The sequence below is a fragment of the Oncorhynchus gorbuscha genome, linkage group LG08 (genome assembly GCF_021184085.1).
Source record: "Oncorhynchus gorbuscha isolate QuinsamMale2020 ecotype Even-year linkage group LG08, OgorEven_v1.0, whole genome shotgun sequence".
In the NCBI taxonomy this organism is placed as follows: Eukaryota; Metazoa; Chordata; class Actinopteri; order Salmoniformes; family Salmonidae; genus Oncorhynchus; species Oncorhynchus gorbuscha.
Genome location: NC_060180.1, coordinates 51845987 through 51873335, shown reverse-complemented (window position 1 = coordinate 51873335; position 27349 = coordinate 51845987). Strand labels below are relative to the sequence as shown.

The 27349-nt window shown below is 44.1% G+C and overlaps 1 protein-coding gene across 1 annotated transcript in view; it reads left to right on the top strand.

Moving 5' to 3' along the window:
• Positions 1-27349, top strand: part of LOC124041794 (histone-lysine N-methyltransferase 2C-like) — a 123501-nt gene that overhangs the window by 60760 nt on the left and 35392 nt on the right. Inside the window, 16 exon segments of the mRNA XM_046359827.1 lie at positions 961-1065; positions 1192-1296; positions 1710-1891; positions 9423-9587; positions 9697-9803; positions 9928-10002; positions 11089-11301; positions 16534-16656; positions 17318-17443; positions 17608-17738; positions 20540-20753; positions 20863-20955; positions 22613-22660; positions 24375-24509; positions 24631-24663; positions 24817-24948. Of these exon segments, the coding sequence (XP_046215783.1) occupies positions 961-1065; positions 1192-1296; positions 1710-1891; positions 9423-9587; positions 9697-9803; positions 9928-10002; positions 11089-11301; positions 16534-16656; positions 17318-17443; positions 17608-17738; positions 20540-20753; positions 20863-20955; positions 22613-22660; positions 24375-24509; positions 24631-24663; positions 24817-24948 (1987 nt within the window).

Genomic DNA, 27349 nt, shown 5'->3' with positions numbered 1-27349 from the left:
TCTTTAGTTCACACTAATCCATTACAATTAACTGAAAGACAGTTTTATTACTAGTGTTGGGAGGAAAAATTTAGTTATATATCGCAATATTATTGGATGTTATTAATTCTGGGGCTCCCGATGCATCACATCCGGCCATGATTGGGAGTCCCATAGGGCGGCACACAATTGGCCCAGTGCCGTCCGGGTTTGGCCGGAGTAGACTGTCATTGTAAATAAGAATTTGTTCTTAGCGGACTTACCTGGTTAAATGGAGGTTAAATAAAACATTTTATAAAAATACTTTGGCTCCAAGTATCGATTTTTATCGGTATTTTTATCCTATAGCTTGTTCGCAATCTTAAAAAAGAAATAGTGAGCCAATGTGTTTTCAGCACTTTTATTTTCATGGCTGATCAAAACAAATGTTCTAATGCCCTATCCTGTCTCTACTGCAGACATATACTAAGCAATATGTTTCGAACATCAAATTGCAATAAAATTACAGTATCCAATCACAATACATATGGGATCGTTTGAATTGCAATACATATTGTATCGGCACCTAAGTTTCGTGATAATATCGTATCGTGAGGTTCCTGGCAATTCCCAGCCGTATTTATTACCCATAAACCTCCTAGTTTTCCTGGTGTATTGTAAACCGTAATCATATGTTGTGGATAGATTATTTGCTGCAGCACAAAAACAGAGTCACCCAGTGGACATGTTACTCCATACCACAGCATGACACAACATTCGTGTCCGAGGCAAATGCTAATCAATAATCCTATCCAGGCAGTCTCTTGTAATGCTGACAACTTCACATGCTGTAAAATAATCTGTAAGAATGTACGCCATAAACAGAGATGCATACCTCTGCAATATTGGTTTAGAGACAAACACTTCACTTTCACGTAGGGAATATCACAGGACTCAATCCTATCTAATGCTGTGTTGGTGCTCATGCTTCATAACATACAGGTCACCACCATGGAATCACCATACCAGATGAAGGAGGAAGAGGAGAATGCCATGCACAACACCGTGGTCATATTCTCCAGCAACGACAGCTTCACATTGAAACAGGTGGGCATCTGTTTGTGTACAAATTATACATTTCCTCTACCTCTATTATTCGATTAGTACCATATCACAGTTCAACATTGATTCTCTAGTATCATGTGTAAACTCCATTTGTTTCCCCTCTCTCAGGACATGTGTGTGGTGTGTGGGAGTTTTGGGCTGGGTGCAGAGGGTCGTCTTCTGGCCTGTGCCCAGTGTGGGCAGTGCTACCACCCCTTCTGTGTTGGCATCAAGGTAAGTACCCCGTCCTTTACAGTGGCATTTTCTCTGAGATCTTACTGACGATTCTGATACTACATACGAGTAGGAATCGTGGGAACCCCACAGATGACTGGCCTTAAGGTTATTCATCTATTGATTTCAAAGATTTTAACCTGGCTATGACTGACTGCCTCAGTATGTGAGTGTCAACTGGATTAAACGGGCCATTTAAACTCTGTAATCACAGGAAGCTCAGCTCAAGTTGATTCCATCCTTATCTCTTAATGCTGCCAATTACTGCAAACAAAACTTTTTAGTGTAGCCTGGCAGCACAGGGATATATCAATGTCCTTTACTATGGGATCTTCTTTAGAGATAAGCTCACACAATTTGGACTTTTGCCAATATACTCTCACACCACATCTGACCCTGTCCTCTCCTTCCAGATCACCAAGGTGGTGTTGAATAAAGGCTGGCGCTGTCTGGAGTGTACAGTGTGCGAGGCGTGTGGCCAGGCCACCGACCCGGGCCGTCTGCTGCTGTGTGACGACTGTGACATCAGCTATCACACCTACTGCCTGGACCCTCCGCTGCAGAACGTTCCCAAGGACAGCTGGAAGTGCAAATGGTGTGTAGCTGACTTTTTATATTTTTTTATTTTTATTTCACCTTTATTTGTCCATCCCCTCAACCTCTTTAACCTGCATATTTAGTTAATATTGCCTGCTAACATTAATTTCTTTTAAATAGGGAAATTGTGTCACTTCTCTTGCGTTCCGTGCAAACGGAGTCAGGGTATATGCAGCAGTTTGAGCCGCCTGGCTCTTTGCGAACTGTGTGAAGACTATTTCTTCCTAACAAAGACAGCCAACTTCGCCAAACTGGAGAGGATTTAACAAAAGCGCATTTGTAATTGTTGCACGAATGTACCTAACCATAAACATCAAGGTCTTTCTTAAAATAAATACACAGAATTATATTTTTTTTAAACCTGCATATTTACATTTTACATTTAACATTTAAGTCATTTAGCAGACGCTCTTATCCAGAGCGACTTACAAATTGGTGCATTCACCTTATGACATCCAGTGGAACAGTCACTTTACAATAGTGCATCTAAATCTTAAAGGGGGGGGGGTGAGAGGGATTACTTATCCTATCCTAGGTATTCCTTAAAGAGGTGGGGTTTCAGGTGTCTCCGGAAGGTGGTGATTGACTCCGCTGTCCTGGCGTCGTGAGGGAGTTTGTTCCACCATTGGGGGGCCAGAGCAGCGAACAGTTAAAAAAAAAAAAAAATTCATGTTAGCAGGCAATATTAAACTATTGAAATTGTGTCTCTTCTCTTGCGTTCATTGCACGCAGTGTCAGGGTATATGCAACAGTTTGGGCCGCCTGGCTCGTTGCGAACTAAATCGCCAGAATTTTACGTAATTATGACATAACATTGAAGGTTGTACAATGTAACAGCAATATTTAGACTTATGGATACCACCCGTTAGATACTGAAAGAATAAACCTTTTGTTTTCAAAATGATAGTTTCCGGATTCGACCATATTAATGACGTAAGGCTCGTATTCCTGTGTGTTATTATATATGTAATTAAGTCTATAAGGCTCGTAAGCATTCATTCAAACAGCACTTTACTGGGTTTTGCCAGCAGCTCTTCACAATGCGTAAAAGCATTGCACTGTTTATGACTTCAAGCCTATCAACTCCCGAGATTAGGCTGGCAATACTAAAGTACTTATTAGAACATCCAATAGTCAAAGCTATATGAATTACAAATGGTATAGAGAGAAATAGTCCTATAATAACTACAACCTAAAACTTCTTAACTGGGAAAATTGAAGACTCGTGTTAAAAGGAACCACCAGCTTTCATATGTTTAAGGTCCTTGCTCAGAACGTTTTTTTTACATGGCACATATTGCACGTTTCATTATTTGAGACTAAATTGATTTTATTGATGTATTATATTAAGTTAAAATAAGTGTTCATTGTTCATTCAGTATTGTTGTAATTGTCAAATGTGTGTGTGTATATATATATACAGTGCCTTGCGAAAGTATTCGGCCCCCTTGAACTTTGCGACCTTTTGCCACATTTCAGGCTTCAAACATAAAGATATAAAACTGTATTTTTTTGTGAAGAATCAACAAGTGAGACACAATCATGAAGTGGAACGACATTTATTGGATATTTCAAACTTTTTTAACAAATCAAAAACTGAAAAATTGGGCGTGCAAAATTATTCAGCCCCCTTAAGTTAATACTTTGTAGCACCACCTTTTGCTGCGATTACAGCTGTAAGTCGCTTGGGGTATGTCTCTGTCAGTTTTGCACATCGAGAGACTGAAGTTTTTTCCCATTCCTCCTTGCAAAACAGCTCGAGCTCAGTGAGGTTGGATGGAGAGCATTTGTGAACAGCAGTTTTCAGTTCTTTCCACAGATTCTCGATTGGATTCAGGTCTGGACTTTGACTTGGCCAATCTAACACCTGGATATGTTTATTCCATTGTAGATTTTGCTTTATGTTTTGGATCATTGTCTTGTTGGAAGACAAATCTCCGTCCCAGTCTCAGGTCTTTTGCAGACTCCATCATGTTTTCTTCCAGAATGGTCCTGTATTTGGCTCCATCCATCTTCCCATCAATTTTAACCATCTTCTCTGTCCCTGCTGAAGAAAAGCAGGCCCAAACCATTGATGCTGCCACCACCATGTTTGACAGTGGGGATGCTGTGTTCAGGGTGTTGCTTTTACGCCAAACCTAACGTTTTGCATTGTTGCCAAAAAGTTCAATTTTGGTTTCATCTGACCAGAGCACCTTCTTCCACATGTTTGGTGTGTCTCCCAGGTGGCTTGTGGCAAACTTTAAACAACACTTTTTATGGATATCTTTAAGAAATGGCTTTCTTCTTGCTACTCTTCCATAAAAGGCCAGATTTGTGTAATATACGACTGATTGTTGTCTTATGGACAGAGTCTCCCACCTCAGCTGTAGATCTCTGCAGTTCATCCAGAGTGATCATGGGCCTCTTGGCTGCATCTCTGATCAGTCTTCTCCTTGTATGAGCTGAAAGTTTAGAGGGATGGCCAGGTCTTGGTAGATTTGCAGTGTTCTGATACTCCTTCCATTTCAATATTATCGCTTGCACAGTGCTCCTTGGGATGTTTAAAGCTTGGGAAATCTTTTTGTATCCAAATCCGGCTTTAAACTTCTTCACAACAGTATCTCGGACCTGCCTGGTGTGTTCCTTGTTCTTCATGATGCTCTCTGCGCTTTTAACGGACCTCTGAGACTATCACAGTGCAGGTGCATTTATACGGAGACTTGATTACACACAGGTGGATTGTATTTATCATCATTAGTCATTTAGGTCAACATTGGATCATTCAGAGATCCTCACTGAACTTCTGGAGAGAGTTTGCTGCACTGAAAGTAAAGGGGCTGAATAATTTTGCACGCCCAATTTTTCAGTTTTTGATTTGTTAAAAAAGTTTGAAATATCCAATAAATGTCATTCCACTTCATGATTGTGTCCCACTTGTTGTTGATTCTTCACAAAAAAATACAGTTTTATATCTTTATGTTTGAAGCCTGAAATGTGGCAAAAGGTCGCAAAGTTCAAGGGGGCCAAATACTTTCGCAAGGCACTGTATGTAATTGTCATATATATATATATATATAGTAAGAAATCAGCTTTTTTTTTTTTTTTTTTTGGTCCGCCAATAATTGGTATCGGCGTTGAAAAATCATAATCGGTCGACCTAGTACCAACAACAACTTATTTGCCGTCTCCTCACACAAAAAAACTATCCATTTTCTCCATGAATGACCTAGTTCATTATTTCTCAATCTACTGTACTTAATGTACATCCACCTAAATGTACTCAGCTATTCATTGAAACCTTTTATTTATAAAAAAAAAAAATAAACCTTTATTTAACCAGGTAGACTAGTTGAGAACAAGTTCTAATTTGCAACTGCGACCTGGCCAAGATAAAGCATAGCAGTGTGAACAGACAACACAGAGTTACACATGGAATAAACAATTAACAAGTCAATAACACAGTAGGAGAAAAAAGGGGAGTCTATATACATTGTGTGCAAAAGGCATGAGGTAGGCGAATAATTACAATTTTGCAGATTAACACTGGAGTGATAAATGATCAGATGGTCATGTACAGGTAGAGATATTGGTTTGCAAAAGAGCAGAAAAGTAAATAAATAAACAGTATGGGGATGAGGTAGGTAAAAATGGGTGGGCTATTTGCCGATAGACTATGTACAGCTGCAGCGATCGATTAGCTGCTCAGATAGCTGATGTTTGAAGTTGGTGAGGGAGATAAAAGTCTCCAACTTCAGCGATTTTTGCAATTCGTTCCAGTCACAGGCAGCAGAGAACTGGACCAAAAGGCGGCCAAATGAGGTGTTGGCTTTAGGGATGATCAGTGAGATACACCTGCTGGAGCGCGTGCTACGGATGGGTGTTGCCATCGTGACCAGTGAACTGAGAAGGCGGAGCTTTACCTAGCATGGACTTGTAGATGACCTGGAGCCAGTGGGTCTGGCGACGAATATGTAGCGAGGGCCAGCCGACTAGAGCATACAAGTTGCAGTGGTGGGTGGTATAAGGTGCTTTAGTGACAAAACGGATGGCACTGTGATAAACTGCATCCAGTTTGCTGAGTAGAGTGTTGGAAGCAATTTTGTAGATGACATCGCCGAAGTCGAGGATCGGTAGGATAGTCAGTTTTACTAGGGTAAGTTTGGCGTCGTGAGTGAAGGAGGCTTTGTTGCGGAATAGAAAGCAGACTCTTGATTTGATTTTCGATTGGAGATGTTTGATATGAGTCTGGAAGGATAGTTTACAGTCTAGCCAGACACCTAGGTACTTATAGATGTCCACATATTCAAGGTTGGAACCATCCAGGGTTGTGATGCTGGTCAGGCGTGCGGGTGCAGGCAGCGAACGGTTGAAAAGCATGCATTTGGTTTTACTAGCGTTTAAGAGCAGTTTGAGGCCACGGATGGAGTGTTGTATGGCATTGAAGCTCGTTTTGAGGTTAGATAGCACAGTGTCCAAGGACGGGCCGGAAGTAAATAGAATGATGTCGTCTGCGTAGATGTGGATCAGGGAATCGCCCGCAGCAAGAGCAACATCATTGATATATACAGAAAAAAGAGTCGGCCCGAGGATTGTACCCTGTGGCACCCCCATAGAGACTTCCAGAGGACCGGACAGCATGCCCTCCGTTTTGACAGACTGAACTCTGTCTGCAAAGTAATTGGTGAACTAGGCAAGGCAGTCATCCGAAAAACCGAGGCTACTGAGTCTGCCGATAAGAATATGGTGATTGACCGAGTCGAAAGCCTTGACAAGGTCGATGAAGACTGCTGCACAGTACTGTCTTTTATCGATGGCTGTTATGATATCGTTTGGTACCTTGAGCATGGCTGAGGTGCACCTGTGACTGGCTCAGAAACCAGATTGCACAGCAGAGAAGGTACGGTGGGATTTGAGATGGTCAGTGACCTGTTTGCTGACTTGGCTTTCGAAGACCTAAGATAGGCAGGGCAGGATGGATATAGGTCTGTAACAGTTTGGGTCCAGGGTGTCTCCCCCTTTGAAGAGGGGGATGACTGCGGCAGCTTTCCAATCCTTGGGGATCTCAGACAATATGAAAGAGAGGTTGAACAGGCTGGTAAAATAGGGGTTGCGACAATGGCGGCGGTTAGTTTCAGAAATAGAGGGTCCAGATTGTCAAGCCCAGCTGATTTGTACGGGTCCAGGTTTTGCAGCTCTTTCAGAACATCTGCTATCTGGATTTGGGTAAAGGAGAACCTGGAGAGGCTTGGGCGAGTAGCTGCGCGGGGGGCGGAGCTGTTGGCCGAGGTTGGAGTAGCCAGGCGGAAGGCATGGCCAGCCGTTGAGAAATGCTTTTTGAAGTTTTCGATAATCATGGATTTATCGGTGGTGACCGTGTTACTTAGCCTCAGTGCAGTGGTCAGCTGGGAGGAGGTGCTCTTGTTCTCCATGGACTTCAGTGTCCCAGAACTTTTTGGAGTTGGAGCTACAGGATGCAAACTTCTGCCTGAAGAAGCTGGCCTTCGCTTTCCTGACTGACTGCGTGTTTTGGTTCCTGACTTCCTGAACAGTTGCATATCGCTGGGACTATTCGATGCTATTGCAGTCCGTCACAGGATGTTTTTGTGCTGGTCGAGGGCAGTCAGGTCTGGAGTGAACCAAGGGCTATATCTGTTCTTAGTTCTGCATTTTTTGAACGGAGCATGCTTATCTAAAATGGTGAGGAAGTTACTTTTAAAGAATGACCAGGCATCCTCAACTGACGGGATGAGGTCAATGTCCTTCCAGGATACCCGGGCCAGGTCGATTAGAAAGGCCTGCTCGCAGAAGTGTTTTAGGGAGCGTTTGACAGTGATGAGGGGTGGTCGTTTGACTGCGGCTCCGTAGAGGATACAGGCAATGAGGCAGTGATCGCTGAGATCCTGGTTGAAGACAGCGGAGGTGTATTTGGAGGGCCAGTTGGTCAGGATGACGTCTATGAGGGTGCCCTTGTTTACAGATTTAGGGTTGTACCTGGTGGGTTCCTTGATGATTTGACTGAGATTGAGGGCATCTAGCTTAGATTGTAGGACTGCCGGGGTGTTAAGCATATCCCAGTTTAGGTCACCTAACAGAACAAACTCTGAAGCTAGATTGGGGGCAATCAATTCACAAATGGTGTCCAGGGCACAGCTGGGTGCTGAGGGGGGTCGGTAGCAGGCGGCAACAGTGAGAGACTTATTTCTGGAGAGAGTAATTTTCAAGATTAGTAGTTCGAACTGTTTGGGTATGGACCTGGAAAGTATGACATTACTTTACAGGCTATCTCTGCAGTAGACTGCAACTCCTCCCCCTTTGGCAATTCTATATTGACGGAAGATGTTATAGTTGGGTATGGAAATCTCAGAATTTTTGGTGGCCTTCCTGAGCCAGGATTCAGACACGGCAAGGACATCGGGGTTAGCAGTGTGCTAAAGCAGTGAGTAAAACAAAATTAGGGAGGAGGCTTCTGATGTTGACATGCATGAAACCAAGGCTTTTTCGATCACAGAAGTCAACAAATGAGGGTGCCTGGGGACACGCAGGGTCTGGGTTTACCTCCACATCACCCGCGGAACAGAGGAGGAGTAGTATGAGGGTGCGGCTAAAGGCTATAAAAACTGGTCGCCTAGAGCGTTGGGGACAGAGAATGAAAGGAGTAGATTTCTGGGCATGGTAGAATATATTCAGGGCATAATGCGCAGACAGGGGTATGGTGGGGTGCGGGTACAGCGGAGGTAATCTCTGGACATGCTGGTTGTAATGGGTGAGGTCACCGCATGTGTGGGAGGTGGGACAAAGGAGGTATCAGGAGTATGAAGAGTGGAACTAGGGGCTCCATTGTAAACTAAAACAATGATAACTAACCTGAACAACAGTATACAAGGCATATTGACATTTGAGAGAGACATACAGTAATCACAGGTGTTGAATTGGGAGAGCTAGCTAAAACAGTAGCTAAAACAGTAGGTGAGACAACAACAGCTAATCAGCTAGCACAACAGCAGGTAAAATGGCGTTGGCTAGGCAGGGAGGGTCGGATTAACTACACACAGAGCCTGAGTGTGGCTGGGGCCGACAGATAAAACGTAAACAAGCAGAATGGAGTACCGTGATTAATGGACAGTCTAGCATGCATCAGCTATGTAGCCAAGTGATCAGTGTCCAGGGGGGCAGGGAAGCTGGACTGGCGAGTGTTATCCAGGTTTAAAAAACTGTCTGGCTGTGCAAAAGGTAAAAGCCGCTAGCAGTGGCTAACAATTACTAAATAGCTTGTAGCTAGTTAGCTGGTTAGCTTCTGGAGGTTCTTTAGTGTGTTCTAAAAATAATGGTGATTCCGTATCACATTGGGTGAGGCAGGTTACCGGAAGGTATAAACAAATTAAAAATCGAAAAGAGATAGAAAGTAAATATGGGTCCAGTGAGTGTTTGGGACGCGGCGATTCAGACGGTTAGCAGGCCTTTGCTAACAAGCTAACAGTTAGTAGGCCAGGGCTAAACAAGGTAGCAGTGTCCTCACTCCGTCTCCCCTCCCCTGTTTCCTCCTGCAGGTGTGTGTCCTGTACCCAGTGTGGTGCCACCTCGCCAGGCCTGAGGTGTGAGTGGCAGAATAATTACACCCAGTGCGCCCCCTGTGGCAGCCTGGCGACGTGCCCCTTCTGTCTTCAGGACTACAGCGAGGGAGAGATCGTGGTGCAGTGCCGCCAATGCGACAGGTGGGCATTGCTACAGTTATAGCTAAGCCTCCCGTAACCTATATTTATTGTCTGTTATTTTTAATCATGGTAACCGAAACCCCAACCCCTTCTCCTTCCTCTCCGATAGGTGGATACATAGTTCCTGCCAGGGTCTCCATTCAGAGGAGGATGTGGAGAAAGCAGCAGACAGCAGCTTTGACTGCACCATGTGCCGAGTCCACAAGGCCTCCAAGGGTAAGGAAGCACTACATACAGTATAGCCTTCTGAGTCCTTGGAACTGTATCTGACCCTCTCAGGCATCTCGTGTATTGCAGCCAATTACTCATTGGCTTTTGTGTGTCCTCACTGCATCCACAGCGCTTGTGTCCAAGGCCAGAGAGTCCATTGAACCAGCAGTTATGACGCAGATTCTCACAAAAGCTAAAGACATGGGTAAGAACAATAAGTCTGCTTTTGGTATTTATTTATTTAATAAAACAAATATATTCACTACGGTTCAAAAGTTTGGGGTCACTTAGAAATGTCCTTGTATACAGCGTTGTATGAGATCTTCAGTTTCTTGAATTTCTCCCCTTCATTTCTCAGAACAAGAGTAGATTGAAGAGTTTCAGAAAAACTTTTTTGGTTCTGGTCATTTTGAGCCTATAATCAAAACCGCACATGCTGATGCTCCAGATACTCAACTAGTCGAAAGAAGGCAAGTTTTATTGCTTCTTTAATCAGCACACAGTTTTCAGTTGTGCTAACATAATTGCAAAACTGTTTTCTAATGATCAATTAGCCTTTTAAAATTATAAACTTGGATTAGCTAACAACGGTTGCTGATAATGGGCCTCTGTATGCCTTTCCAGCTACAATTGTCATTTACAACATTAACACTATTTCTGATCAATTTGACGTTATTTTAATGGACAAAAAAAAGGCTTTCTTCAAATATTAAGTTTCTAAGTGACCCCAAACTTTTGAACGGTAGTGTATCAGCTTTAATATTGCAAATAGATTGTGGCTTTTATCAATGTAATTGTCTGCATAATTTGCAATCCCCTATATATTCTCCCATATATATTTTTTATAAATATATATTTTATATTTATTATTATTATTATTATTTTTATTTTTTCTCCCCCTTTTATTATTTTCCCCTAATCCTACCACCCCTCCCCTAATTGGAGTAAACTAAGGGACGACAACACTTAGGCGTCTACTTCCAGCTTATACATACTATATACATTTTACCGGCACAGTATATTTCAGTCCCACCCTTCAGCTCCCCTCAACCCCTCCCATCTATCTCTGAAGACCATCCAGTTTTGATTTCTATTTGCCATATGCTTTTAGTATTTGTTCTGTCTGGAGATCGAGACATTTCTTCTTCTCTGAGATGCCTTCTAGCTCTTTGACTTAATGAAACCTTGTTTTAATCCCATTGAACAGTACTGTACATTCCACACATTCCAGTTCATCTAGGATGTTCAAACAGCACCATAACCTTGTGGAGTGTGTGTGTGTGTCTTTCAGACTTGGTCAGGACGTACACTCAGGATGGCGTGTGTCTTACAGAGTCAGGCTTGTGTCAGCTCAAGAGCCTGACGGCACCTGCATCGCGGCGTAGGAAACCCAAGCCCAAGCTGAAGCTGAAGATCATCAACCAGAACAGTGTTGCAGTGCTGCAGGCCCCCCTGGACCTGCTGTCAGAACACTCCCGGGACGAGGACATGGAGGACCACAGAGGTGCATGTCTTTAAATAAGAATGTGTTCTTAACGGACTTCCCTGCTTAAATATAGGTTAACTCACCTAAATTTACAACAAGCCTGTTAGAAAACACTATGGGATAGTTTCCCAGGGCACAGATTAAGACCCTCTGAAATGGCAATTGTCCTTCACGTTCCTAAATTCCAATGACGCTGACAGCAGACGGTTAGGTGGTGGCATAGAGTTGTGGAGCTAAATTCCACAAATTGAAAAATCCACAATTTCAATTAGGCTGATCTCTTGAAGTTGACTGGAGTTGAAATGGGATTGACCCTGGGTGCTGTAGCTTGGGGGTAGAGTGGTCTGTTAGTCCGTTCTGCAGACTGGCTGTCTCCTTATCACCTCTCTCTGTCTCTCTGTCTCTAAGAGCTTTAGTAGCATGGGAAACATTATGTTAACAGTAAATTCATTGACAGTAAACATTACACTCTCAAACTTTCTCAATAGCAAGGCTATGCTCCTTAGTAGCATGGGAAACATTATGTTAACAGTAAATTCATTGACAGTAAACATTACACTCTCAAACTTTCTCAATAGCAAGGCTATGCTCACTGACTCATGGATATTCAAAGCTTTCCTTAAGTTTGTGTCAGTCACAGTGGTCAGGTATTCTTCAAATTGTGTTGTTGTGCTGGGGCTCTGTTGGGTGTGTTTGTGTTTGTGAACAGAGCCCCAGGACCAGCTTGCTTAGGGGACTCTTCTCCAGGTTCATCTTTCTTTAGGTGATGGGTTTGTTATGGAAGGTTTGGGAATCGCTTCCTTTTAGGTGGTTATAGAATTTAACGTCTCTTTTCTGGATTTTGATCATTCACGGGTATCGGCCTAATTCTGTTCTGTATGGATTATTTGGTGCTTTACATTATATACTGAGGATATTTTTGCAGAATTCTGCATGCAGTCTCTCAATTTGGTGTTGGTTCCATTTTATGAATTATTTGTTGGTGAGCGGATCCCAGACCTCACAACCATGAAGCACAATGGGTTCTATAACTTATTCAAGTATTTTTAGCCAGATCCTAATTGGTATGTCGAATTTTATGTTTCTTTTGTTGGCATAGAAGGCCATTCTTGCCTTGTCTCTCAGATCGTACACAGCTTTGTGGAAGTTACCTGTGGCGCTGATTGTTTAGGCCGAGGTACGTATAGTTTTTGTTGTGTGCTCTCGGGCAACGGTTATCTAGATGGAATTTGTATTTGTGGTCCTGGCGTCTGGACCTTTTTTTGGAACAGCATTATTTTTGTCTAACTGAGATTTACTGTCAGGGCCCAGGTCTGGCAGAATCTATGCAGAAGCTCTGGGTGCTGCTGTAGGACCTCCTTGGTTGGGGACAGAAGCACCAGATCATCAACAAAGCTGTAGCTCAGTTGGTAGAGCATGGCGCTTGTAACGCCAGGGTAGTGGGTTCGATCCCCGGGACCACCCATACGTAGAATGTATGCACACATGACTGTAAGTCGCTTTGGATAAAAGCGTCTGCTAAATGGCATATATTATTATATTATTAAAGCATGAGAAGACTTTGCCTTTGTTTTGGTTTGTTTGTTTCACCCTAGCGTGCAGGGCGAATAATTGCTCTGTCGTACAGTCATTTGGTAAAAAAGCCAATTTGACATTTGCTCAGTACATTGTTTTCACTGAGGAAATGTATGCGTCTGCTGTTGACGCATATCCCAAGGTAGTTATTGGGGTCAAATTTGTCTCCACTTTTGTAGATTGGGGTGATCTGTCCTTGGTTCCAAATATTGGGGAAGATGCCAACGCCAAGGATGATATTAAAGAGTTTATGAATTATAGCCAATTGGAATTTGTGGTCTGTATATTTTATAATTTCATTTAGGATACCATCAACACCATAGGCATTTTTGGGTTGTAGGGTTTGTATTGTGTCCTGTAGTTCATTCAGTGGAGAGTCTTTAATAGTTGATTCTAAAATTTGTATTTGATCATGTATATGTTTTTGCTGTTTGTTCTTTGTTATAGGTGTTTGTTAAAGGTTAGAAAAGTGGTTTACCCATACATCACCATTTTGGATTACTCTTTGTGTTGTTCTTTAGTGTGCTCCATTTTCCCAGAAGTGCTTAGTCTATGGATTCTTCAATTACAATGAGCTGATTTCTGATATGCTGTTCCTTCATTTTTGCCGTAGTGTGTTTCTGTATTGTTTTAATGATTCACCATAGTGAAGGCGTAGGCTCCGGGTTTTCTGGGTCCCTGTTTTTTGTCGGATAGGTTTCTCAATTTCTTTCTTAGGTTTTTGCGTTCCTCTCTCTCTCTGTGGCGCTCTCGCGCGCTCTCTCTCTCTCTGTGTGTGGCTCTCTCTCTCTGTGTGTGGCTCTCTCTCTCTGTGTGTGGCTCTCTCTCTGTGTGTGGCTCTCTCTCTCTGTGTGTGGCTCTCTCTCTCTGTGTGTGGCTCTCTCTCTCTGTGTGTGGCTCTCTCTCTCTGTGTGTGGCTCTCTCTCTCTGTGTGTGGCTCTCTCTCTCTGTGTGTGGCTCTCTCTCTCTGTGTGTGGCTCTCTCTCTCTGTGTGTGGCTCTCTCTCTCTGTGTGGTCTCTCTGTGTGTCTCTCTCTGTGTGTGGCTCTCTCTCTCTGTGTGTGGCTCTCTCTCTCTCTGTGTGTGGCTCTCTCTCTCTCTGTGTGTGGCTCTCTCTCTCTCTGTGTGTGGCTCTCTCTCTCTCTGTGTGTGGCTCTCTCTCTCTCTGTGTGTGGCTCTCTCTCTCTCTGTGTGTGGCTCTCTCTCTCTGTGTGTGGCTCTCTCTCTCTCTGTGTGTGGCTCTCTCTCTCTCTCTGTGTGTGGCTCTCTCTCTCTGTGTGTGGCTCTCTCTCTCTCTGTGTGTGGCTCTCTCTCTCTCTGTGTGTGGCTCTCTCTCTCTGTGTGTGGCTCGCTCTCTCTCTGTGTGTGGCTCGCTCTCTCTCTGTGTGTGGCTCGCTCTCTCTCTGTGTGTGGCTCGCTCTCTCTCTGTGTGTGGCTCGCTCTCTCTCTGTGTGTGGCTCTCTCTCTCTCTCTGTGTGGCTCTCTCTCTCTCCCTGTGTGGCGCTCTCTCTCTCTCTGTGTGTGTGGCGCTCTCTCTCTCTCTGTGTGTGTGGCGCTCTCTCTCTCTCTGTGTGTGGCGCTCTCTCTCTCTCTGTGTGTGGCGCTCTCTCTCTCTCTGTGTGTGTGGCGCTCTCTCTCTCTCTCTGTGTGTGTGGCGCTCTCTCTCTCTCTCTGTGTGTGTGGCGCTCTCTCTCTCTCTCTGTGTGTGTGGCGCTCTCTCTCTCTCTGTGTGTGTGGCGCTCTCTCTCTCTCTGTGTGTGTGGCGCTCTCTCTGTGTGTGTGGCGCTCTCTCTCTCTCTGTGTGTGGCGCTCTCTCTCTCTCTGTGTGTGTGCGCGCTCTCTCTCTCTCTGTGTGTGTGGCGCTCTCTCTCTCTCTCTGTGTGTGTGGCTCTCTCTCTCTCTGTGTGTGTGGCGCTCTCTCTCTCTCTCTCTCTCTCTGTGTGGCGCTCTCTCTCTCTCTGTGTGGCGCTCTCTCTCTCTCTGTGTGGCGCTCTCTCTCTCTCTGTGTGGCTCTCTCTCTCTGTGTGTGGCTCTCTCTCTCTCTGTGTGGCTCTCTCGCTCTCTGTGTGGCTCTCTCGCTCTCTGTGTGTGGCTCTCTCGCTCTCTGTGTGTGGCTCTCTCGCTCTCTGTGTGTGGCTCTCTCGCTCTCTGTGTGGCTCTCTCGCTCTCTGTGTGGCTCTCTCGCTCTCTCGCTCGCTCTCTCTCGCTCGCTCTCGCTCTCTGTGTGGCTCTCTGTGTGGCTCTCTCGCTCTCTGTGTGTGGCTCTCTCGCTCTCTGTGTGTGGCTCTCTCGCTCTCTGTGTGTGGCTCTCTCGCTCTCTGTGTGTGGCTCTCTCGCTCTCTGTGTGTGGCTCTCTCGCTCTCTGTGTGTGGCTCTCTCGCTCTCTGTGTGTGGCTCTCTCGCTCACTCTCGCTCGCTCTCTCGCTCTCTGTGTGGCTCTCTGTGTGGCTCTCTCTCGCTCTCTGTGTGTGGCTCTCTCGCTCTCTGTGTGTGGCTCTCTCGCTCTCTGTGTGTGGCTCTCTCGCTCTCTGTGTGTGGCTCTCTCGCTCTCTGTGTGTGGCTCTCTCGCTCTCTGTGTGTGGCTCTCTCGCTCTCTGTGTGTGGCTCTCTCGCTCTCTGTGTGTGGCTCTCTCTCGCTCTCTGTGTGTGGCTCTCTCGCTCTCTGTGTATGGCTCTCTCTCGCTCTCTGTGTGTGGCTCTCTCGCTCGCTCTCTCGCTCTCTCTCGCGCTCTCTCTCGCGCTCTTGCTCTCGCTCTCGCTCTCTGTGTGTGGCTCTCTCGCTCGCTCTCTCTTTGTGTGTGGCGCGCTCTCTCGCTCTCTCTCGCGCTCTCGCTCTCTCTCGCTCTCTCTCGCTCTCTGTGTGGCTCTCTGTGTGGCTCGCTCGCTCTCTGTGTGGCTCTCTCGCTCTCTGTGTGGCTCTCGCTCTCTGTGTGTGGCTCTCGCTCTCTGTGTGGCTCTCTCGCTCTCTGTGTGTGGCTCTCTCGCTCTCTGTGTGTGGCTCTCTCGCTCTCTGTGTGTGGCTCTCTCGCTCTCTGTGTGTGGCTCTCTCGCTCTCTGTGTGTGGCTCTCTCGCTCTCTGTGTGTGGCTCTCTCGCTCTCTGTGTGTGGCTCTCTGTGTGTGGCTCTCTGTGTGTGGCCTCTGTGTGTGGCTCTCTGTGTGTGGCTCTCTGTGTGTGGCTCTCTGTGTGTGGCTCTCTGTGTGTGGCTCTCTGTGTGTGGCTCTCTGTGTGTGGCTCTCTGTGTGTGGCTCTCTGTGTGTGGCTCTCTGTGTGTGGCTCTCTGTGTGTGGCTCTCTGTGTGTGGCTCTCTGTGTGTGGCTCTCTGTGTGTGGCTCTCTGTGTGTGGCTCTCTGTGTGTGGCTCTCTCGCTCTCTCGCGCTCTCTCGCTCTCTCTCGCTCTCTCTCTCGCGCTCTCTCTCTCGCGCTCTCTCTCTCGCTCTGTGTGTGTGGCGCGCTCTCTCTCTCGCGCGCTCTCTCGCGCTCTGTGTGTGTGGCGCGCTCTCTCTCTCGCGCGCTCTCTCGCGCTCTGTGTGTGTGGCGCGCTCTCTCTCTCTCTCTCTCTCTCTCGCGCTCTGTGTGTGTGGCGCGCTCTCTCTCTCTCTCTCTCTGTGTGGTGCTCTTTCTGTGTCTGACCTCTCTCTCTGTCCCTCCCATTCCTCTCTCTCCCCCACTCACAGATGCAGACCTCTCTCTGGACTGTGATGGGAAGTCTGACTCGAGCCCAGAGCGAGAGCCAGCAGAAGATGAGTCCAAGGGGGCAGACGGCAGCAAAAAGAGGAAGAGGAAGCCATACCGGCCGGGTAGGGCACCTGATTGGAGGAGACAGCTCCTCTGGAGCTTGAAATGGTGCAGTACGTGCCCAGCACTGTAGCTTGCCATAGCCCTCAATACACAGCCAGCCAAGCTCAGGGATGGCATGACAAGGCCTCAGAAGGAAAGAAAGAGGGCTAATTCCAGGGGTTATAAATGGTGTTTTCTCTGGCTCCCGAGTAGTGCCGCGGTCTAAGGCACTGCATCTCAGTGCTAGAGGCGTCACGACAGACACCCTGTTTCGAATCCAGGCTGTATCACAACTGGCCGTGATTGGGAGTCCCATAGGGCGGCGCACAATTGGCCCAGCGTCGTCTGGGTTTGGCCGGTGTAGGCCGTCATTGTAAATAACAATTTGTTCTAAACTGATTTGCCTAGTTAAATAATGGTTACATTTAATATATATATATATATAATCTAGGTTGAAGATGTTTCCTTCTCTAGTGAAAGCATTGAGATATACTCTATGGAAACACCAAGAAAAAAAAAACATGTTTTTTGTCCTCCCAACAGTAATTTCTTAATAAAACAGATCTTATAGTATTCTAATAAAAAATAACTTGTATTACAATTTGCATACTTTACTTTACTTAGAACCAGCAATCTTACCGTGGCTATGTGTTGGTTCATTGTTGAATATCTCTTTCTCAGGCATCGGTGGCTTCATGGTGCGCCAGCGGAGCCGTCCAGGCCAGGGCCCAGGCAAGGCCAAACGATCCCTGAGCAGGAAGGATTCTTCTGGCTCGGTCTCTGAACCGCCCACAGGAAAAGAGGAGGGTGAGTTCCCACACATCTACGGATGTGTGATCAATTGCATTTGTCTGAATATCCTATTTCTGCCTCGTGAAAATAAATTGTCGAATAAAATGCCCAAGCATGCATATGTAGATTCTATATTTGAACGGATCAGGTTCTGACCTACTCTTCGGTGCCCACTGCAGGCTGGGGAGAGATGCTGCCTGATACCCCTGTGGATGAGACGCCCCATGGGCCAGATATCCCAGAGAAGATCAAGAAACGATATAGGAAGAAGAAAACCAAGCTAGAGGAGGCCTTTCCCACCTACCTGCAGGTCAGTCCCACATCTACAGTCCCTTCAAAGTATTCGTACCTCTTGACTTATACAACATTTTGTGTTACGGCCTGAATTCATAATAGATTAAATCTGTAATAACAAAAGTGAAAACATGTATTTAGAAATGTTTGCACATTTATTGAAAATTAAATACAGATCTCATTTACATAAGTATTTTCACCCCTGAGTCAATACTTAGAAGCACTTTTGACAGCGATTACAGCTTTGAGTTTTTTGGTGGGTAAGTCTCTAAGAGCTTTGCACACCTGGATTGTATAATAGTTGCCCATTTTTATTATTTTTTTAGAATTCTTCAAGCTTTGTCAAGTTGGTTTTTGATCATTTCCGGAGAGCAGTTTTCAAGTCTTGCCATAGATTTTCACGCCAATTTAAGTCAAAACCGTAAATAGACCACTCGGGAACATTCAATGTTGTCTTGGTAAGCAAATCCAGTGTGTATTTGGTTTTGTCCTTCTCAAAGGTGAATTTGTCTCCTAGTGTCTCCCTTGTTGTCACTGGTGGAAAAAGTACTCTATTTTCAGACTTAAGTAAAAGTAAAGATACCTTAATAGAAAATGACTCAAGTAAAAGTGAAAGTCACCAAGTAAAATACTACTTGATTAAAAGTCAAAGTATTTGGTTTTACATATACTTAAGTATCAAAAGTAATTACTAATAATTTAAAATTCCTTATTAAGCATACCAGACAGCACTATTATTATTATTTTATACGGGTAGCCAGGGTCACCAATACTCAGACATTTTAAAAACAAACATTTGTGTTTTGTGAATCTGCCAGATAAGAGGCAGTAGGGATGACCAGGGATGGTCTCTTGAATTGGACCATTTTCTGTCCTGCTAAGCAAAATGTAACAAATACTTTTGGGTGTTAGGGAAAATGTATCGAGTAAAAAGTACATCATTTTCTTTAGGAATGTAGTAAAGTAAAAATGGTCAAAAATAGAAATGGTAAAGTACAGAAAGAATATTTTTTTCTCCAAAAACTTAAGTAAAAATACTTTAAAGTACTACTTAAGTACTTTAACCACTGCTTGTTGCAAGCAGGATGTATGTTTTGGACAGGTACAGTAGCTACAAGGAGCTACAATTTCTTTTTTTTTGTACCTTTTATTTATGTTATTGAACCATCCTCAGTCTTCTCATATCACAACCATTAAACTCTGTAACTGTTTTAAAATCACCATTGGCCTTGTGGTGAAATCCTTGAGTTGTTTCCTTCCTCTACGTCAACTGAGTATCTGTGTAGTGACTGGGTGTATTGATACACCATCCAAAGTGTGATTATTAATGTCACCATGCTCAAAGGGATTTTCAATGTCTGATTTTTAATTTTTACCAAGAAGTGCCCTTTGCGAGGCATTGTAACTTGTTCTGTGTTGTTGAATCTGTGCTTAAAATTCACGAATCGATTGAGGGACGTTACAGATAATTGTATGTGTGGGGTACAGAGATGGGGTAGTCATGTTAACCACTATTATTGAACACAGTTTGAGTCCATGCAATTTATGCGATTTGTTAAGCACATTTTAAATCCTGAACATATTTAGGCTTGGCATACATAACAAAGGGGTTGTATACTTATTGACGCCATATAATTCCACTTTGAGATTATGGGGTATTGTGTGTAGATCAATCTCAATTGTATCAATAAAAACATGTAAGCTGTAACATAACTAAATGTGGTAAAAGGGGTGTGAATACTTTCTGAAGGAACGGTACGTTACGGCTGACATTTATCTCAGGGTTTATGGGATTTGGAAGATGTGTCACTTAGTTTTTTGTTATAACTGAGGGAATATATTTAGCCATGATTCCCTGGCGTAGTTGTAAGGTTACAATTAGGCAAAAACACCACTTGGTGATAGGCACAGTGTTTGGAGTAGAGATCGTCTTGCTGCAACAACAAAAAACATGTTATTAAGGACCTCCGTATGCAATTAATTGTCAGAATAAGCTGCCAACCTAAATGTCAACCACTTTCTTTGAGGCAACCATTCATAGATGCAGGAGCACACTGATAGCCTGGAACGTCATATTGCATCTTCATAAAATGTCGATTTACATGAGAATACTCAGCATTCTGCCTGACAACTTAAAGATAGACCATTGGAGATGGCAGAAGCCCTGTTTGTGTGCTCTCAAAGTGGGAGGGAAAGCCTCCAAGACTTGAACTTAGAGGATAGCTAAAATCCTCTACTCTGATCATCCTTTTGTTTGGGGGTTCAATATGCTGTATGTACGCTAGACTTGCTCGCTCGCTCTCTCGCTTGCTCGTGCTCCTGCTCTCGCTCGTCTCAAACCCAGAGCTCTGTGTCACCTTGTGTTGGCCAAAACAGATGAGATGTGAGGTGCATTAAGCCATGGGCATCTGTCACTACTGGTCTGTACTCAACAGCAGGAGGGCACAGAGACCGAGGAAAACATAAAGGACTCCCAACACAGAGCACATTGGATTAATTATTGAGTTGGTTAGCTAGGCTTTTAATGTCCCAGCAATGTGGGAGGCTGCAGCAGTCACGTGATGTCTGTCCTCTGCGAGATAAAACGTTGCTGATGGGGAGATGGATCCATGTCATTCTACACTGGTAGAGAGGGAGAGAGTCCACTGACGCTAGTAAAAAAGAAAATCTATATATATTTTAAGTATTTGAAAGGATGGATCATGTCACTGTGCTTGTTGATGAAAGTCCATGGGGAAGGTGGGAGATAAAGGTTGACAGTTATCCTGAAATATGGTGGGTCTATGGAGAAGTGACCCGTGTTGTGTGCCTTTCTAGGAGGCGTTCTTCGGTAAGGACCTGTTGGATAAGAGCAAGCAGAGCAGGCAGCAGGCGGTGGAGTCTGGGCTGCTAGAGGAGGGCCAAGCTGGGGCTGGAACCGGGCCCCAGGGGGACAGGAAGCATCCCACCACCAGCATCATGGACCCATCCTCAGATCCCCTGCTCAGTGCCACCTCAGCCTCGTTCAGACCAGACGGACCACCAGGACCACGTATGTACTATGCAGATGGAGGCACAGACGCACGCACACACCACACACACTTGTCCATTGATCCATACCGTGGTTTCTGACTCATGTCTGCATGTCTTCTCATCCACAGAACCCTCTGAGGAACCTCTAGTGGATCTGTCTGAGGTTCTCAACACGGATGCAGACCTCCTGAGGATGCTGGGGAAACAGACCGGTGATTCTGGTATGTCACTGATCTTTTTTTTCCTTTTATTTCACCTTTATTTAACCAGGTAGTCCAGTTGAGAACAAGTTCTCATTTACAACTGCGACCTGGCCAAGATAAAGCAAAGCAGTGCAACACAAACAAAAACACAGAGTTACACATGGGATAAACAAGCGTACAGTCAATAACAGTAAAAAAAAAAAAGACTATATACAGTGTGTGCAAATGGCGTGAGGAGGTAAGGCAATAAATAGGCCATATTGGCAGAGTAATTACAATTTAGCAGATTACCACTGGAGTGATAGATGAGCAGAGGATGATGAGCAGATGAAGGTGTGTAAGTAGAGACACTGGTGTGCAAAAGAGCAGCAAAGTAAATAAAACATTATGGGGGTGAGGTAGGTAGATTGGGTGGGCTATTTACAGATGGACTATGTACAGCTGCAGCGATCGGTAAGCTGCTCAAATAGCTGATGTTTAAAGTTAGTGAGGGAAATATAAGTCTCCAGTCTCCATATAAGTCTCCATATAAGTCTCCAGCTTCAGCGATTTTTGCAATTTGTTCCAGTCACTGGCAGCATAGTACTGGAAGGGAAGGTGGCCAAAGGACGTGTTAGCTTTGGGGATGACCAGTGAGATATACTCGCTGGAGCGCGTGCTACGGGTGGGTGTTGTTATCATGACCAGTGAGCTGAGATCAGAGGGAGCTTTACCTAGCATAGAATTATAGATGACCTGGAGCCAGTGGGTCTGGCGACGAATATGTAGCAAGGGCCAGCCGACTAGAGCATACAGGTCGCAATGGTGGGTGGTATAAGGGGCTTTGGTAACAAAATGGATGGCACTGTGATAGACTACATCCAATTTGCTAAGTATAGTATTGGAAGCTATTTTGTAAATGACATCGCCGAATTCCAGGATCGGTAGGATAGTCTATTTTACTAGAGTAAGTTTGGCGGCGTGAGTGAAGGATGCTTTGTTGCGAAATTGGAAGCCGGTTGTGGATTTGATTTTGGATTGGAGATGTTTGATATGAGTCTGGAAGGAGAGTCTAACCAGACACCTAGATATTTGTAGTTATCCCTGTATTCTAGGTCGGAACCGTCCAGGGTGGTGATGCTAGTCGGGCAGGCGGGTGCGGGCAGCGAACGGTTGAAAAGCATGCATTTGGTTTTACTAGCGTTTTAAGAGCAGTTGGAGGCCACTGAAGGAGTGTTGTATGGCATTGAAGCTTGTTTGGAGGTTAGTTAACATTGTCCAAAGAAGGGCCAGATGTATACAGAATGGTGTCATCTGAGTCGAGGTGGATCAAAGAATCACCCGTAGCAAGAGCGACATCGTTGATGTATACATCTCTGAGGCTGTCATAGTGGGTAGAGTTTACTGCTAGCATGAGATCTCTTTCTGTCTGTCTATTCAAAAGGGCTTTTCCAAGGGTTAGGGTAAGGATAAATTCTCACCATTTATCCTTTACCTCCACTACATTTTTATTCAGCACATATTTGTCACATACTTTTCAAAATTATTTTATTCCTTTTTTAGTTGTTTTATCTTTATTTGTCATTGTTTCAAGTGTGTTTTATTCATTTATTTCCAGTTTGATTTGCTTGCTCTGTCTCCAGTATTCTGTTTTATTCACTCATCTTGTGGCTTGGTTTCGGTTCCATTCCTGCAGGTCTTGATTTTTGCCCTTTCCAGGTCGACTCCTCACCTCCTCCTTTTGGTAAGGGCTCCATGGCCTTAATAGCAATAGTACATTCTCTTTGAGTTACTGTGTGCGCCTGTGCTCTCTGACCCTCTCACGCTACATTTCACCTGGTCTACAATGGCCTCTCACACAAAAGGTTTTCCAATCCTTTGTTTGGTTACAGTTCTGTTTGTGAAGTACAAATTCAAGTCTAATTGACAAACGCTAAAGTGATTCAAATTGTCACCAAAACAAATGGTCAAGGACAGAAACAGCAATTTAGAGGCAGATTATTTGGAGAGAGTGGGAGGCCTTGGTGAGTGGCCTTGCATTTTGTGGTGACAGTGAATGTCTCCGTCTCTCTCGTCCCTGTTCGGTGATTGGTGAAGAATAGGTTCTTAGCAACTCCACTGAGGCCAATAAAATTCTGCATCCTTGGTTCTTTCTCAGTAATCACTACTTTTATGTAACTTAAAATGCACTTAGTATTTCTTCGCCTCAAGAAAAAGCCTTGGTGGCTCATAGTTCGCAGTAGTCGTCCTGACGTTGATGGATGGATGGTTGTAATCTGTTTCTTTGGGAGTAGATTAGATGTATACTGTAATTTCTGGACTATTAAGCGCACCTGAATATAAACCGCACCCACTGACTTAAAAAAAAGATATATGTATTTTGTACATAAATAAGCCGCACATGTCTATAAGCCGCAGGTGCCTACCGGTACATTGAAACAAATTAACTTTACACAGCCTTTAAACGAAACACGGCTTGTAACAAAAATAAATAGGCTTTTAAACGAAACATGGCTTGTAATAAAAATAAATAGGCTTTTAAACGAAACACGGCTTGTAACAAAAATAAATAGGCTTTTGAACGAAACACTGCTTGTAACAAAAATAAATAGGCTTTTAAACGAAACACGGCTTGTAATAAAAATAAATAGGCTTTAACAAAACACGGCTTGTAACAATTTTTTTTTTTTGTTGAAAAATAGCACTAAACAGTAGCCTACCAAGAAAGTCATTGGTCACTATCTTCCTCCTCCTGTGCACTGAAACCACTGAAGTCATCTCCTTCGGTGTCGGAGTTGAATAGCCTCAGAATTGCTTCATCCGATGTTGGATCGCTGCCCTCTTCAACACGCAGCAGTCCAGCCTTTCGAAACCCGTTGATGATAGTCGATTTTTTGACAATGCTCCACGCGGTCAGCAGCTCTATTTCCTTTTCTAACAGCCAGATCGATCACCTTCAACTTTAAAGCTGCATCATATGCATTTCTCCGTGTCTTTGCCATGATGAGGGTGACAAAATGACTAACGTAATCAGAATGATGGGAAGTTTGAGCGCGCTCGATTTACGTCATATTATGTGACGGTGCTCAGTTTTTTGGCGGCATGAATCTTGTGAAAGCGGGAAAAATCCATAAATTAGCTGCGTCATTGTATAAACCGTGAGTTTCAAAGCGTGGGAAAAAAGTAGCGGCTTATAGTCCGTAAATTACGGTAGTAGATTTTAAAGATTAATCTCAAAATATAGTCATCATGAGTAATTCTGCTAAGCGTGCACCGTTGCTTATTATCTTCATTTAATTTGCACACAATGTAGATATCCCCCCCGTAATTCAAATGAGTCGCAAAGCTTATTAGCCAGATAAAGTTCTGATTGCGTCTAGCTTTGAAGTGAGTGGACCATGCATAGTTTTTGATGTGTATTTTTGCTTGTGCGTGTCTCTCTGTGTGTGCTTTCTCAGCTGGTCTGGACATTGGGCCCTTAACAGACCGCTCCCCAGTGCGTGCCCATTCTCAGTCCGGCCGCCGGACTCCCCGTACGCTCCCAGATGAACATCTGGACGGGATCTTCAGCCCAGAGCTGGAGATGGCTGATGGTCAGTACAAGACCTGGTGGTCAACACGTCTGTATTTTAGCCCCTTCATATTCAATTCACTGCTTGGTATAACTCTGATCAGATGAATAATCTGTGTCATTTCTTTTTCTTCTGGCATCAGAATCGATTCTCAGCAAACTATACAAAATACCAGGTTGGTTATTACTCTTTTTTTTTTTTTTATCACTGTATATCGTTTCCCTCATTCAGAGAACCAGGGTTATACAGAACTGAACATTACTGTTGTCTGTCTATCAGTTTGAACTCTATTAGTGTTAATGACTGTCTCTGTTGCTGTGCCCTGTAGAGCTGGAAGGGAAGGACGTGGAGGACCTCTTCACTGCCGTCCTGAGCCCCAGCACCAGCCATCCACCACAGATGCCTCAACCCCACGGCTCACCTGGGGAACCAGGAACCAGCCTGGTACACCCTCACGCAGGTATGACTCTCCTCAGGGTCCTGTAGCAGATACTGGCAGTATTTCGCTCTCCTCTGGCGTTTTGATAAGACTAGTGCTGTTACGGGGACGTATTACTACCACACCAGCATTCACAAGTCATGACCACAGTCAAATGCCATGTGACCGTTTAGTCGCGGCTTCTCAAACTGTGCTCTGATGCCGCTGATGTTCATTAGTAGCCCACAAAACTTGCTGAATGACAGTGGCTAATGGCCTGGTACTCTGCTCTATTTTTCCTCTAATCATTCTGACGTAAATGTAATCGAAAATCCAATCAAACACGTCATGAGAGCCCATGAGCTCATGTTACGCAACATTTATGTAGGCTATGCAAGAATGCAGTTTTGATGGCCTCTATTAAACAGAGTAGAATCCCATCAGCTTTCTATAGGCTAGGGCTGGGCGATAAGTCAATATCAATAATTATCAAGGTAATTACTTCTCTCAATAACGATATAAAACGCTTCGATTCATTTTCGATAATGCCGATATAGAATCATTGGGTACAGCAGTCCATTTCACCTCTGACGCAGGAGGAACATGCGTAGAAGTGACAATATGCACATGGAGAGGTATACGCCCACTAAACACTTAGCACCTCGAGTGATGGAGTAGCCACTATTAACCACGACAAATGAGTGATGTAGGTGAAAACGGGGGCAGTGATGGCCATGGAGAAGGAGCAGCTTCCAACAAATAAATTATTGATAAAAAGGGTTAAACTGTTTCAGTAATTTGGAAGTGGTTTGGCTTTTTGAAGTTCGACAAAGAACAGAGCAATGTTCGGTGCAAATTGTGCCGTAGGCAGGTGACTACGAAGTCTGGTAATACGATAAAACCCTTTTCAACATCTGAAGCCAAATCACTCTTTGGAACATGCAAGAAGTTTTGAGTTTGCGCCACGGTATTGATGAACGTCCGTCAAGCACCAGCCAAACTAGGGATGTTTGTTCCTGACGCAGTCAACACTGACAGCGTTTATGCCCTACAAACAAACATCGAAAAGACCGACATCACAAATGCTATTATGTATTGCATTGCTAAGGACGTACTATCAATTAGCACAGTCGAAAAGGAAGGTTTCAAGAGGCTTATCAATTTAATAGACGCCAGGTACGTGCTCCCTGGCCGCAAACATGGAACAATTTTCCTTAAAGTCTAATTGTATGTGTAGCTCACATAATAAAATAAAAAATGTAACCTTTATTTAACTAGGCAAGTCAGTTAAGAACAACTTCTTATTTACAATGATGGCCTATCAGGGAACAGTGGGTTAACTGCCTTGTTCAGGGTTAGAACAACAGAGTTTTACCTTGTCAGCTCAGGGATTCGATCTAGCAACCTTTCGGTTACTGACCCAACACTCTAACCACTAGGCTACCTGCCTAGTGGTTTGTTCAGGCATTAGGCATACTGGAGTCTGAAGCAGATATGCACCTTTTAAACATTATTTGATTAATATCGTGATAATTATCATTATTGAATGTAAAAATATAAAAAAATAGAAATATTGTGATAATTGATTTGCCATATCGCCCAGCCCTAGCTAGGCCTACTATATTTATTTCTCAACTTTCCTAATATTAGCACATTGCTTCTCTACAACAGGAGTATATTATCAAGGCACAAGGCGAGACCCAGATGCAGACACAGGAGGCAGATGATTGAAGTCTTACAATGTTTATTCATCCAAAAGGAGTAGGCAAGAGAATGGTCATGGACAGGCAAAAAGGTCAAAACCAGATCAGAGTCCTGGAGGTACAGACTGGCGGATAGGCTCTCATGGTCAAGGCAGGCTCTCATGGTCAGGCAGGTTGGTTCAAAGTACAGAAACAGACAAGGGTCAGAACCGGGAGGACTAGAAAAAGGAGAATGCAAAAAGCAGGAGAACGGGAAAAACGCTGGTTGACTTGGAAACATACAAGACAAACTGGTACAGAGAGACAGGAAACAAAGGGATAAATACACCACGTGACTGGGTACTACTGGTAAGCTTCATAATGAAAAATGCTGTGACAGGTGAAATGAGAACGTGATCTCCTAACATATTGCAAAAGTTTGCCGTTATTTGCTTAAAAAAATAACAAAATATTCAAATGTATAAATAAAAAAATCAAGGAAATAGTTTCAACAGTATTGAAAAAAACATCCCATGGCTATTTCCAAATATCCCAGTGTACTGGTATATACGATATACTGAAATCGTTTGGGGAATATATCCTTTCTATTTTATTCAGCTTTGTTCAATTGTATTCTTCATACTATAAAATAATTCCACGGAATTCTAAACACATTCTAAACAAATCTTCTCTGCTAAATGGGAGGTCCTGTAGCTCAGTTGGTAGAGCATGGCGCTTGTAACGCCAGGGAAGTGGGTTCA